We start from the raw sequence: 12,022 nt of genomic DNA on the forward strand, positions 1-12,022 counted from the left end.
AGGGAACTGTGGCCTCTCTCAGGAGTGACTGGGGGCTGGCCGAAAGCCAGCCCTGTGCTCCTCCACCAGGGCTCTGCAGGGCAGCACTGAAGATGGAACAAGTGGCTGGGTGCACTCTTCTACACCCACAGGAAGGTGTAGGGAAGCTGCCGGCACAGCCATGGGAGCAAAGGGAAAGAGGACAGACATGGGGAGGAGCAGAGGGAATTTCAACAGAGCAGCAGGGGCCAGCGGCCTGTCCTCTCCAGCTGTCTAAACACTGGGGCACAGGTCAGGATACCATGGACTGGTTCTGAAATCAGCAGCCAGTCTTCTCACCCACAAGGCCCACAGCCAGGCAGTGGGGCACCCCGGCCAGCTGCAGCAAGCTGGCGAGGAATTCCCTTTGCTCAGAGCACCTAGCACCGCACAGAGAAGTCAGAGCATAGGGAGGCAGTGCCGGGCTGCCACACTTCACTCTTCTCATCCACTGATGCCTGGATATCTAGCTCGGGGCCTTTCCAGCCTGTGCTCCCCAAGCCGAGCCGCCACGTGCTCGACTGGCTCCAGAGGTGGCCAGCATTTGGGGAAGCAACCTGGTGCTTAGAGAACTGAGTGAGTTGGAAGGCCCCCCACCCCCTTCTCTTCCTCAGATCTACGGCCTCGCTCACTCCACGGCGCTCACTCCAGGTCCTCAGCCCACTCAACATGGCTCTCCAACTGGGCTGTGTATCCAGGCTTCCCTTCCCACCTCCAGGCACTGAGGCTGCAGTAACAGCGCACCGCTGCTAGGGACAGGGCATGGACGGGTCACTCACCTCCCGCAATGCCCGAGACGATGGACGCGATTCCAGACGCAGGGCCTCCACGCAGACCCTCGATGGTGCGCTTGGACTGGTTGTTCAAGCGCTGCTTTAGCTCCATCTTTTCTGACTCCAGCTGGTCAATATCAGCTTGGAGAGCGTCCATGGTCTCCTCAAACTCCCTGCAGGAGGAAAGACCAAACCACCAGCCAAATTAGAGATGTTCCCCCTGGGAAAACTGACACACACATCAGCTGGCAGAATTCACAGCCTCTACCCAAAGGCTTTGCAGAATCTCATCAGGTTTGTTAACTCAGTGCTGAAGGAACAGGTTCAGGACCATTTAGAAAGGCTGGACATGCACAAGTCCTTGGGGCCGGATGCAATGCACCCGAGGGTGCTGAGGGAGTTGGCTGAGGTGATTGCAGAGCCATTGGCTGTTATCTTTGAAAACTTGTGCTGACTGGGGGAGGTCCCGGATGATTAGAAAAAGGCAAATATAGTGCCCATCTTCAAAAATGGGAAGGAGGAGGATCCGGGGAACTACAGACCGGTCAGCCTCACCTCAGTGCCTGAAAAAATCACGGAGCAGTCCTTAAGGAATCCATTTTAAAGCACTTGGAAGAGAGGAGGGTGATCAGGAACAGTCAACACGGATTCACCAAGGGAAAGTCATTCCTGACCAACCTGATTGCTTTCTATGAAGAGGTGACTGGCTCTGTGGATGTAGGGAAGGCGGTGGATGTGATATACCTTGACTTTAGCAAAGCTTTTGATACTGTCTCTCACAGTATTCTTATCAGCAAGTTAAAGAAGTCTGGGTTGGATGAATGGACTATAAAATGGATAGAGAACTGGCTAGAGCATAGGGCTCAACGAGTAGTGATCAAATGGCTCCATGTCTAGCTGGCAACCGGTCACAAGCGGAGTTCCCCAGGGGTCGGTCCTGGGGCCGGTTTTGTTCAACATCTTCATTAATGATCTGGAGGATGGGGTAGATTGCACCCTCAGCAAGTTTGCGGATGACACTAAGCTGGGAGGAGTGGTAGATACCCTGGAAGGTAAGGATAGGATACAGAGTGACCTAAACAAACTGGAGGATTGGGCCAAAAGAAATCTAATGAGGTTCAACAAAGAAAAGTGCAGAGTCCTCCACTTAGGAAGGAAGAATCCCATACACAGCTACAGACTGGGGACCGACGAGCTAGGCAGCAGTTCTGCAGAAAAGGACCTGGGGGTAACAGTGGTTAAAAAGCTGGATATGAGTCAGCAGTGTGCCCTGGTTGTCAAGAAGGCTAATGGCATATTGGGCTGCATTAGGAGGGGCATTGCCAGCAGGACGCAGGAAGTGATCATTCCTCTCTATTCAGCATTGGTGAGGCCGCATTTAGAATATTGTGTCCAGTTTTGGGCCCCCCACTACAAAAAGGATGTGAAGAAGTTGGAGAGAGTCCAGCGGAGGGCAACCAAAATGATTAGGGGGCTGGAGCACAGGACTTATGAGGAGAGGCTGAGGGAACTGGGCTTGTTTAGTCTGCAAAAGAGAAGAATGGGGGGGAATTTGATAGCAGCCTTCAACTACCTGAAAGGGGGTTCCAGGGAGGATGGGGCTAGGCTGTTCTCGGTGGTGGCAGATGACAGAACTAGGAGCAATGGTCTCAAGTTGCAGGGGGGGAGGTCTAGGTTGGAGATTAGGAAAAAGTTTTTCCCTAGGAGGGTGGTGAAGCACTGGAATGGGTTACCTAGGGAGGTGGTGGAATCTCCATCTTTAGAGGTTTTTAAGCTGCGGCTTGACAAATCCCTGGCTGGGCTGGTTTAGCTGAGGTTAGTCCTGCTTTGAGCAGGGGGTTGGACTAGATACCTCCTGAGGTTCCTTCCAACCCCCATCTGCTATGATTCTATGATAATTTGCATCGTGCCCCACCCCATCCATATTCTCCCCAGCCAGCTCAGGACTTTTGACTTCAGAGAGTGGGGTTGCCATCGATTTCCCAGGGAGTCTAATCTATTCTGCAGGCTAAGATCTCACACATAGGAAGTGCTTCCTGACAATCAGCCACTGTCTCCTTTGCTCTGTTCTGGTTCTCTTAGCTCTTCCAGGCTGACCCCTCCTCTCCCTACTGGGAGTTCACACCACACCAGCAGTTAGGATTCAACTAAGCTCATCCCCCGGGTCTGACCGAGAGGCATATGAAGCAAAGCAACGGTGTGAAATACAAACGTCCTGCACCTTAGAGAAAAAAGCTAGAGTGCAGCCTTTCCCAAGAACTGCCCCCGCCCAAACCTGCCCCACATCAGCCATGAGCTGCCCTGTGTTAACTGCCACGTCTAACACCCCAAAGATCCAGAACGGCCCTGGAAACAACACCAAGCTGCTATCCCTGACCAGGCTCTCCACGGGCTTAGATGGTCCTGAATCACAGCGCGGCAGGGAAGCCACACTTACTTCTCTTTCTTTTTGAGCAGAGCCTGGGTCTCGTCCAGCTTGGTTTGGATCTTCTCCACCCGGTCATCCGCATCCTTGGATGCGCTGTCAAGCTTCTTCTCCAAGAGACTGAGGCGCACGTTTGCTTCACTCAGCTCCTCGCCCTGAAACAGCCGGGGAGAAAGCAAAGTGCTCCAGGCGCCTGGGGCTGGACAGCGTGTTCTGGTGCCCTGGAGCGCCCACCCAACTCCACGTGCGCGCACGCCCCACCATGTCGTTATTAGCTCCTGGGATCAGGTTATGCGTACACGGAACAACTAGGGAGCAAGGACTGCGGAGTCCCTTATGGTGGATGCCACAGGCCACAGCTACCAGGACAGCATGCCTCTCCGCCACACGGCCTTGTGCTCAGCTGCTCGGTCACTGGGGAGCCAGATAAAACAGGGCTAACAGCTCTGCCAGCGGCACTGCCGAGGAAGTAGGAGCGACTCCGGTCAGGCAGATACCGGTGGAGAAGGGTGCGCCCCCCGAGCGCACAGGGTTCTGCAGGGAAGGCAGAGATTAGGAAATAGACCATGGATGAGCTCACCTTGATTTTGAGCGATTTCTTCAGCTCTTTGATGACAGTCTCTCTATCCTCCAGCTTCAGCCCCAGGCCCTCGGCATCTGTGATCTCTGCGCGGAGCGCGGCTGCCCTCAGGTTGGCAGGAGAAGGGGGCTGCAGGGACAAGAGAGGGGGTTGGATGTTGCCAGCTGTGGATTCCAGTGCTTGCTCATGGTGAAAAATGGGCAGGACACTGCTGTGGGAACGCCCCCTCCCCCCAGATTTGCACACACCAGGCAATTGCCTGGCTCCCCAACCCCCGGACAGTGGAGGGAGGGTTGGCTGGTCTCGCTGTGTGAGAAGGTGACGAAGCCCAGGAGGTTATGCTGTACAGCCCAACGCTAATTCACACCTGCCGGTTTGTGAACAGTCGCCTCGCTGCACAGACAGCAGGGTGGGATTGTGATGCAAGGCGCTGGGTCCTCACCCTGCTAATGGCATCAAAGGAGAGCGCGAATTCCATGCGACAAACACACACAATAAACCCCAGGGACGAGGGGCAGCTCCCCTCAAGGTTTGCTGTGCTGAGGAGCTATGTGGGCAACAGCCTGGCCACTCCCCGAGTCAGCAGCTGCAGGTTTTCCATCTCCTCCCACAATCCACAGGGAGTCAGGGTCTTGCCTGGAGGAAATGACCGGTTTGTCCAGCCGCCCCCGGCCTACCCTGGAGGTGCCCCCAGCCATACCCCACCTTGGTCTGGGGCCTGTCGGCGTCATACTCTCCCTCCTGCATAGCAGTGGCCATCTTGTTCATGGTGGCGATGAGGATGCTGCAGGACTGGCGCAGGCACTCGTGCGGGTTGATGCCCTGGGAGCCGTAGATCTGCAGAGGATGGGGAAGAGGGAGAATGGCCCCGTTTCAAGGCACGCCCTGCATCAGCTGATCAAGTACGCTGCTAGAGCCTCACTGCCAGCCAGGCTTCCTGCTCCAACCACCACCCCCGAGCACGCGGCCTGCGGTGCAGTCGGCCCCTCGGAAGACGAGGAGGCTGCAGACTGAGGGGCAGGTGAGTGGCAGACGGGACAGGGCAGGTGAACTAGCTGTCGCTCCAGGAGGCTCCAGCTACGCCCTCGGCCAGCCTCACTCCAGCTCAGTTTGAAGTCACCAGGGGGAAGGCAGAAGCACGCCAGCCAGCCCCTCTCTGAAACGAACAGTGTTTGTTCCCCATGGCAGAGGGATGGGGAAGCGGAGGACAAGGCTCCCACCTGTTCGCTTGCTTTGAAGGCCAAGTCTTCCAGCTTCACAGCCAGGAGCCCCTCGTTCTCCGTCAGTGGGGCAATCATCTGGGCCCCCGCGGCAGCCACTTCCTGCAGCACTGCAACCACCCAGGTCAGGTGCTTGCGGCAATCCAGCAGCGTGTCCGACACCTGGGGGTCAGGCAGACACATGGCAATCGCCAGGATTCGCTCACATCTGGCAACCCAGCAGGTGCTGTTTCTCCACGTGCCCACCGCTTCGCTCACCCTGACCCTAACGGCTAACCGATTACTGAGGGCAGTTTAATTAGTGCCCTGTGGGGCACCGTTAGGGAGAAGACACGACCGCCGGCAGGCGGGAAGTAAGGACAGCCCTGGAAGAGAACAGGTCCGGGAACTCTTGTCACTGCCTGACCCAACGTTCCTCCTCTCTGCACTGCTCCCTTCATCTCCTTGCTGCTTGCTCGGTTGCAAGCCGGGCTCCGTGGAGGATCAGCTCATTTCCCAGGGCTCTGGGAAGTCCCTGCTGTAACACAGGCCATGTGGGCCTCAGGTTTATCCACTCAGGGAAGGTCAGTTACCATGGAGCATATTACAGATGGCCAGCTTCAGGTGGTCAAGGCCATGGCTCAGTCAGGAATAAAAGCCAGGGCTCTCCTAGCTCTGTCTGATGCTCTACCCACTGGACGGTGGGACGGCTGCCTCGCCTTCATTCCCCCTCTTCAATTCAGGGCTCTTCCCAGCAAGGTGAACCTGCAGTGTCGGTTTCTCACTCTCACCTCCCACTCCCTGTCTGCCTGCTCGCTCTTCTCCCTCTAGCACTGCTCTTCTCAGCCAAGCTCACCACCCCCAACACCAGGAGAGTCAGGAAAAGGAGCCGGGGCAAATCACTGCACAGCCACCTTTTTATACACGTGCAGCACAACCCGAAAGAGAGAAGAGACACGCAACGGTGAGCACCAGCAGTCACGGGCCGCCCAAGTAAAGACACAGGCGGGTTCCCTGTCACCGTGTCACCAGACAATGCACTGATTGCAACAGCTCTTCCACACTGCGCACTCTGCCTCTGCTCCTCCACAGGGGACAGCGTCCCTAGTGTCAGACTCGTTACTGAAACTCCAGCATGTCGGGGGGCACTGGGTGGAGGGAGAGAGAAACGGAGACTCTTGTGCTGGACCACAATGGAAGTGGCACTTAACCTGAACCCAAGAGATCCTCCACTACAGCCTGCAGCCGCCTGCATCTGGGCAGCAGCCTTCTGCACACATGGAGATGGAGCACTGCCTGCTGGGATGTTTGTTCCCTGGCCAGCTGCCAACGCAGCTTCCGGCTGGGCAGCATTTGGGTGTCCCAGGCCCGTCCGGCAGGAACCTTTCCCTGGGACTGTTCGGTGCTGGCTAACCCCACCTGCTGTCCAAAGCCGAGTGCTGCAGGTATCCCAGGTGCATCTGTTCCGGGCATGCGGCGTCTGATCTTCTTGCAGAACTGGCGGATGTCACTGCAGGAGGTCTCCAGGTCCTTGAGGAGGATGGCGAAGTCAGACGCCTCCTGCCCAGTCTGCAAGGCACACGGAAGGGAGGGAAGGAAGGGGAGAGAGAAAGCTCCACACCTGAGAAACTGAGGCTGGTGCACATTGGTGTAGCTCTGCTGACTTCAACGGAGCCGCGCCAATGCAAACCAGCCAAGGGTCTGGCCCCCAACGTAGAGGAGAGCAAGGGGGGCAGGAAGTCTTCTGCTCACCTGCAGGAAGGAGCGCAATCGACCCACTTCCACGCCCATGCAGTCCAAGGCACTCTGGGTGAACTGCAGAACAAGCACAAGTGCGTTAGTTCAGGGCAGAGCAGGCTGAACAAGACGCCCTTGCACGGGGACAGAGCAGGGCTGAGCTCTCTGGGATCCCCGGCAAACAGCCCGTGCTGCCATAGCTCAGGGACTCCGGCTCCACAGGAGTCTGGGCTGCTTTGCTCGAGGGGCGTTTTCACCATGTGCTCGGGGTTCGTTCTCGTGAGGCTCCAGGACACAGGTGCTCTCTGAAGGGAGGCCCGGCAGCGCTGACTGCTCCCCTGCCAGCACAGGGCTCAGCACTTCGTGTTCGCAGTTCCTCTTCCCTGCTCTTTACCCACCAGCACACTGGCAGGGTGGCAGGGCCTGTCCCTTCTTCCTGTCCCCCCCAACTCCAAGACAGCCCAGCTGGTGGGGAGAGGAGCAGGGGAGCTGGCAAGCCCAGGCTAGCAGGGAACGCACGACTGGGAAAGAGGCAGGACTGGGGCTGAGGAGGAGATTTTCCAAAGCCCTCATTAAGAAGGCAGCAGATCTTCAGGGCTGCAAGTCCACCCTTCTGTGCAGTGAACCCTTCCCGAGGCCCCGCGGCGTGGGCTGGCTGCTGCTACCTCACCTTAACGTGGTCTGCCAGCTGCATGGTGCAGTCTTCGGCCTGCTCCGCCAGGTGGATGCTGTATAAGTGCTGGAAAGGAGATGGAGAGAGACGCGTCAGCGCCCCACAGCCCAGCTGCCCCTACAGACATGCCAGAACCATGTGCCTACAAACTGTTTACTAGCAGAGAACGACCAGTCCCGCTTGTGCTGGTGTCGGACACTTTACAACGCCCGGGGAGCTCACTTCAGCCTGCCCCATCTTATTCAGACTGGGGGCGCCGCAGCCGGCCGAGAGCTGGATGAAGGGCTGACGCTGTGCCGGTAACACAGGAGCACAAGCGCACTCACTGCTTCCCCATTTTAACAGCAGTGTTAATCCAGCAGAGTCTCAAGCTGTCTCTGCTGTCCCCAGCTCCCTCACCTGGCTTTGGACACGGGGTGAGCAGGACGGGTGCTGGGGGAGGGGAGGGGAGGAGAGAAGAGATTGGCTGCAGTAGCAGATTCGAAGGGACTGCCCTAGGAAGCTCTTTGGGATACCTGGAGTGGACAGAAAATCAGACACCCCTCTTGGGAACAGGCACTGAGCTGATGGATTTAGCTGAGAGAGAACTGGGCACCTGTGACACTCCCTCTCCATTTCTTGCCCATAGGATGCAGCAGAGAAATCTGACCCCAACTCTCAGGACCACACAGCTGCTCAAAGAGGGTCTTTGTTCTGAGGATTGTGGGGGAAGGATGACAAGACCAGGGGTCAGTCCTGTACATTCTGCTCTCTGCCAGCGAGGAGACAGGCTGGACAAAAGCTGTGCGTGTGTGAAAGCAGGAAGCAGGACAGCCCCACGTGGAACAGCTCAGTGGTCAGTGTCCTAGACCGTGCATGGCAACACAAGAGCTTGTGCTTCCCAGTCTGTCTGCTAGAGGTGCTGGTGAGGATGGCTAGACCCGCAACAGGGCATGGGTCACTGTGCCGGCACAGGTGCCTCCATCTGCACGAGGTGCCATGGTAGCAAGCGCTGAAATGACAAGACAGCCTTTCTAATGGGAGTCTCCTCCCCCCGTATATTCCTGAGTGCGGGGAAAGGGGGCTGGGATTTCTGCAGAGCTTAGAGGGTTTATGGGACTTTCTGGGAAGGTCTATTTCAGTCTGCCATGGGGACATGGCCCTCTGGGACAGCAGATGGTCAGTGTCCTAGCACAGCCGGATAAGGGAAAGATAGGTCTCCCCCTGCACCTTACATCCCCTCTCTCCAGGAAGGAAATTCAGAGCACTGGAGAACAGAACAGGCTTGTAGATCTATTCGTGCGCCACCAGAGCAGTGTGCTCAGGGGGCAGATAGGAAACAAGGGAATGGCAGTGATGGGACGCTAACCGCTCAGCCAGCAGTGTGGGAGGTTTCCCAGAAAGCAGCCATGCCACCTGGTTGTGTGGCCCTGGGGATCTGCAAACCCCAACAATCCTGCACTGGTCCCATCCCCTGCAGCTCAGACAACCTTGGGCCTGACCTACAGCCAGTGCCCTTAGTACAGCAACAGGCGGAGCCAGGACCTGCCTGCTGCACAGATCATCCTGAACTTAAGAATGGCCAGACAGGCTCAGACCAATGGTCCATCTAGCCCAGTGTCCTGTCTTCCCACAATGGCCAATGCCAGGTGCCAGAGGGAACGAACAGAACAGGGCAATTATTGAGTGAGCCATCCTGACAGCCAGTCCCAGCACCTGGCAGTCAGAGGTTTAGGGACACCCAGACCATGGGTCCCCCATTATTATTGAGTTCTCTATTTTTATAGTCTCTCTAATCTCCCTCAGCGTCCCACCACCACCATCACCCTCCTGCTCAGTAGTATACCCTCCTGCTATACTCCTATTATTCAGCATGGGTTTTCTATCCAGAGCATTTCTATTGTACTGTTCAATCCATTTAAGATTTGACTCTCTGCTTTCTTCCACATATTGTGCCGCTCCCCCGCCAGCACGACCAACTCTGTCACTCCTGTGTATTTTGCACCCTGGGATTACTGTGCCCCACTCCATCACGTTTCTGCCATGCCCGTTATATCAATAGCCTTTAATCCCAGGCACTCAAGTTCACCCATCTGAGGATTTCGACTTCTTGCATTTTGTACCCAAGCACGTACAAACTGTGTCAGTATGAGTTACTGCCTGCATGGGAGAGAACAGAATGGGGCTCTTTAACTAGCTCTCTCTCTTCACCCCTTCCCTATTCTGACCCTGACCGAGAGCCAGTGCCCTCAGTATCCAGATGGGCACAGAGCCAGGCCCTGCCTGTGGCACAGGCCTCATTTCCTACCTGGTAGTATTTGATGGCTTTGGTCAGCGGCTCCACATTGACAGTCTCATCCAGCTGGTCCTTGTGCAGCAGCTGAATCAGGAAGTCCAGCGAGCGCTCATGGACACTCATCTCTGGGTAGAGCATGCCCACCTTCTTGTAGACCTCCACACTGCACTTGCCCAGGGCCCTGGGGGGAGGAGAAGCAGATGATATCAGCTAGTCTGCAACAAGCATCTGGGCTATACAGGGGCCGTGCAATTTCCAGGGGCTCTAGTTCTGGATGCCCAACTTCAGATGCCTTGGGCCTGATTTTCACAAGTGTGGAGCAGCCAAAGCTAATGGGAGCAACCAGTGCTCAGCATCTAAAACCGGCCCCAGACAACCAAAGGAGAGGGGACCAGGAGACGAAAGGCAGCAGCACTTGCTGTCCTGGGGCACAGAGAAGGGACACCGCCAGAGAAAGTCTATTCGACATCACTGGGCTTGCTGTACGTTTTGAGCACGGACCTCATGCCTTCGGCTGGGGAGCTTCCTCTGCGCTTCAGTGGTGCGCCCGGGAAGCTGCCGACGGAATGATTCGTCATCGAACGTCAGCAGTAACGTGACGTGGTCTGACAGAGCGTGCCCCAGCAGAGTGACTGTTCTTCATCTCATCCGATGCTACTCTGGCAAATCACCGTGAACGCCTTCCTGGAGATCAGAGCCCACACGGCACCTCCCTTGGCTGCTGTGTTCAGGATGAGGCGCCTCCCTGGCCCGCAGCCATTCTGGACATGTGAGGGATTTCCCACCCCCTGCAGCAATGGGGCATCCTATGTGCTCTCCTCACAGCGCGCCGGGGTTTTGCCTGCCCCGCGAGTTGGGACCCAAGGCTGTGTGCACGGTGCAGAACGCACGGGCTACTCACTGTTCGTATTTGTGCAGCGTCGCTTGCAAGAGGCTGAGTGAATACACCAGTCCTGCAGCAAAGCTCAGCTGCTCCCCGGATGCACCCCGGAGGCCTGTACGTTCAGCACAGTTTTCATTCAGCTCAAACTTCTCCTGGGCCTGTTTGCTGATCAGCTCGGCCTGTTCCAGAAGAGACAGGGCAGTCAGAGTCCTGGGCTGCCCAGCACGGAGGCACATCCCTCACACGGCTCAAGCCCCTCCTTCTGCTCCCCACTGCCCAGCATCCCTGCCACAGAGCTGTGCTTGCTGGGGCAGGCTCTCCCTGGCACCAGCTGACAAGCATGGACCTGACCTGACCTGAGCAGACGCCAACTTATGCAGCTTCAGTCCCAGGGCTCTTCACTGCTGCCATTTTATCGGACCCAGGCGTTTCTCTTTTGTTTCCATCAGCTTCACTCCCCTACAGCCTGCCCAGTGAGACACTACTCAGCTCTGCTCCCCGAGGGACCTCTGCGGCTGAGACACGACTGCCCCACTATGTCCCCTGCTTGCATCCTCCCCCTTTTAGGCCCTGTGATGGGGTGTGCTCCCCACACTGGCCCTGCAGGAGCTGAATTGGGCCAGGTGGGCCCAATCCGTTGGTCAGGCTGCAAACAGGGAAGCTTTAGGCTGAAGGCAGCTCCGTAGGGAGAAGCTCACCTGCAAGTGCCAGGCAGAGCATCTACGAAAGACGAGGACCTGGAAGCAGAGGGGGCTGCAGAGATGAGCTGCCTGACGCCACTCCCTAGGAGGAGGGAGCTGAGAGGCTGGCAAACCCAGAGGCGTGGGGAAGGGCCAGGAGGCATAGAAGCAGCTCTGGGAAAGGCAGCAAGGTGCAGGGGACCTCAGCTGCTGTGGAGGGGGTCCCTGAGCCGGAACCTGAAGCACAGGATGGGCCCAGGTTCCTCTGCCTGCCACTGCAGGAGTGGCCCTGGGGGGCAGTGAAGTTGAAGATGGCCTGAGACTGCTGGGGAGCAGGAACCTTGAGACGCTCCCCCCCAGAAGGGGGAACCACGACAGTGATCTGGCCGGGGGGCTGAGTCACGAAGAGGACGCTGTGGCGGCTGAAAGCGAGAGAGGGGCTGCCGAGGAGAAACTGACGGGGTTGTACCCGCTGGAAGGGGCCTCGGCCTGACCCAGCTCATCCCCAGATCCGCCAGAAGGTAGTGTCATCCAGCACTGAGTAGAACAACCCACCACAGGCCCCTGGCCCCCAATCCTGGCAGCCAGCGCCCAGATGAGATGCCCGTCAGAGCCCAGCAGTGCCACTCTGATGGGCTAGCCGGGGTCACTGAATCCTGGGTGAGGAAGGGCCTAGCTCCACTCCACAGCGTCACCTGGGGGCCAGTGGAGCAGCCCTGAGCACCTCAGCCTGCAGCACAGAAATAAGTTGACGTGGGATGAAAACAAGCTGCTCGCTT

General features: G+C 57.3%; 1 protein-coding gene across 1 annotated transcript in view; it reads right to left on the reverse strand.

Annotated features, from left to right (window-relative positions):
* Positions 1-12,022, reverse strand: part of DCTN1 (dynactin subunit 1) — a 129,610-nt gene that overhangs the window by 7,491 nt on the left and 110,097 nt on the right. The window contains 10 exon segments of the mRNA XM_067533554.1: positions 798-964; positions 3,229-3,371; positions 3,797-3,925; positions 4,502-4,633; positions 5,017-5,178; positions 6,415-6,564; positions 6,748-6,810; positions 7,403-7,471; positions 9,693-9,861; positions 10,582-10,742. Of these exon segments, the coding sequence (XP_067389655.1) occupies positions 798-964; positions 3,229-3,371; positions 3,797-3,925; positions 4,502-4,633; positions 5,017-5,178; positions 6,415-6,564; positions 6,748-6,810; positions 7,403-7,471; positions 9,693-9,861; positions 10,582-10,742 (1,345 nt within the window).

This window comes from Emydura macquarii, unplaced genomic scaffold (genome assembly GCF_026122565.2).
Source record: "Emydura macquarii macquarii isolate MOO-44397 ecotype Brisbane River unplaced genomic scaffold, CSIRO-AGI_Emac_v2 contig_3345, whole genome shotgun sequence".
Taxonomy (NCBI): domain Eukaryota; kingdom Metazoa; phylum Chordata; order Testudines; family Chelidae; genus Emydura; species Emydura macquarii.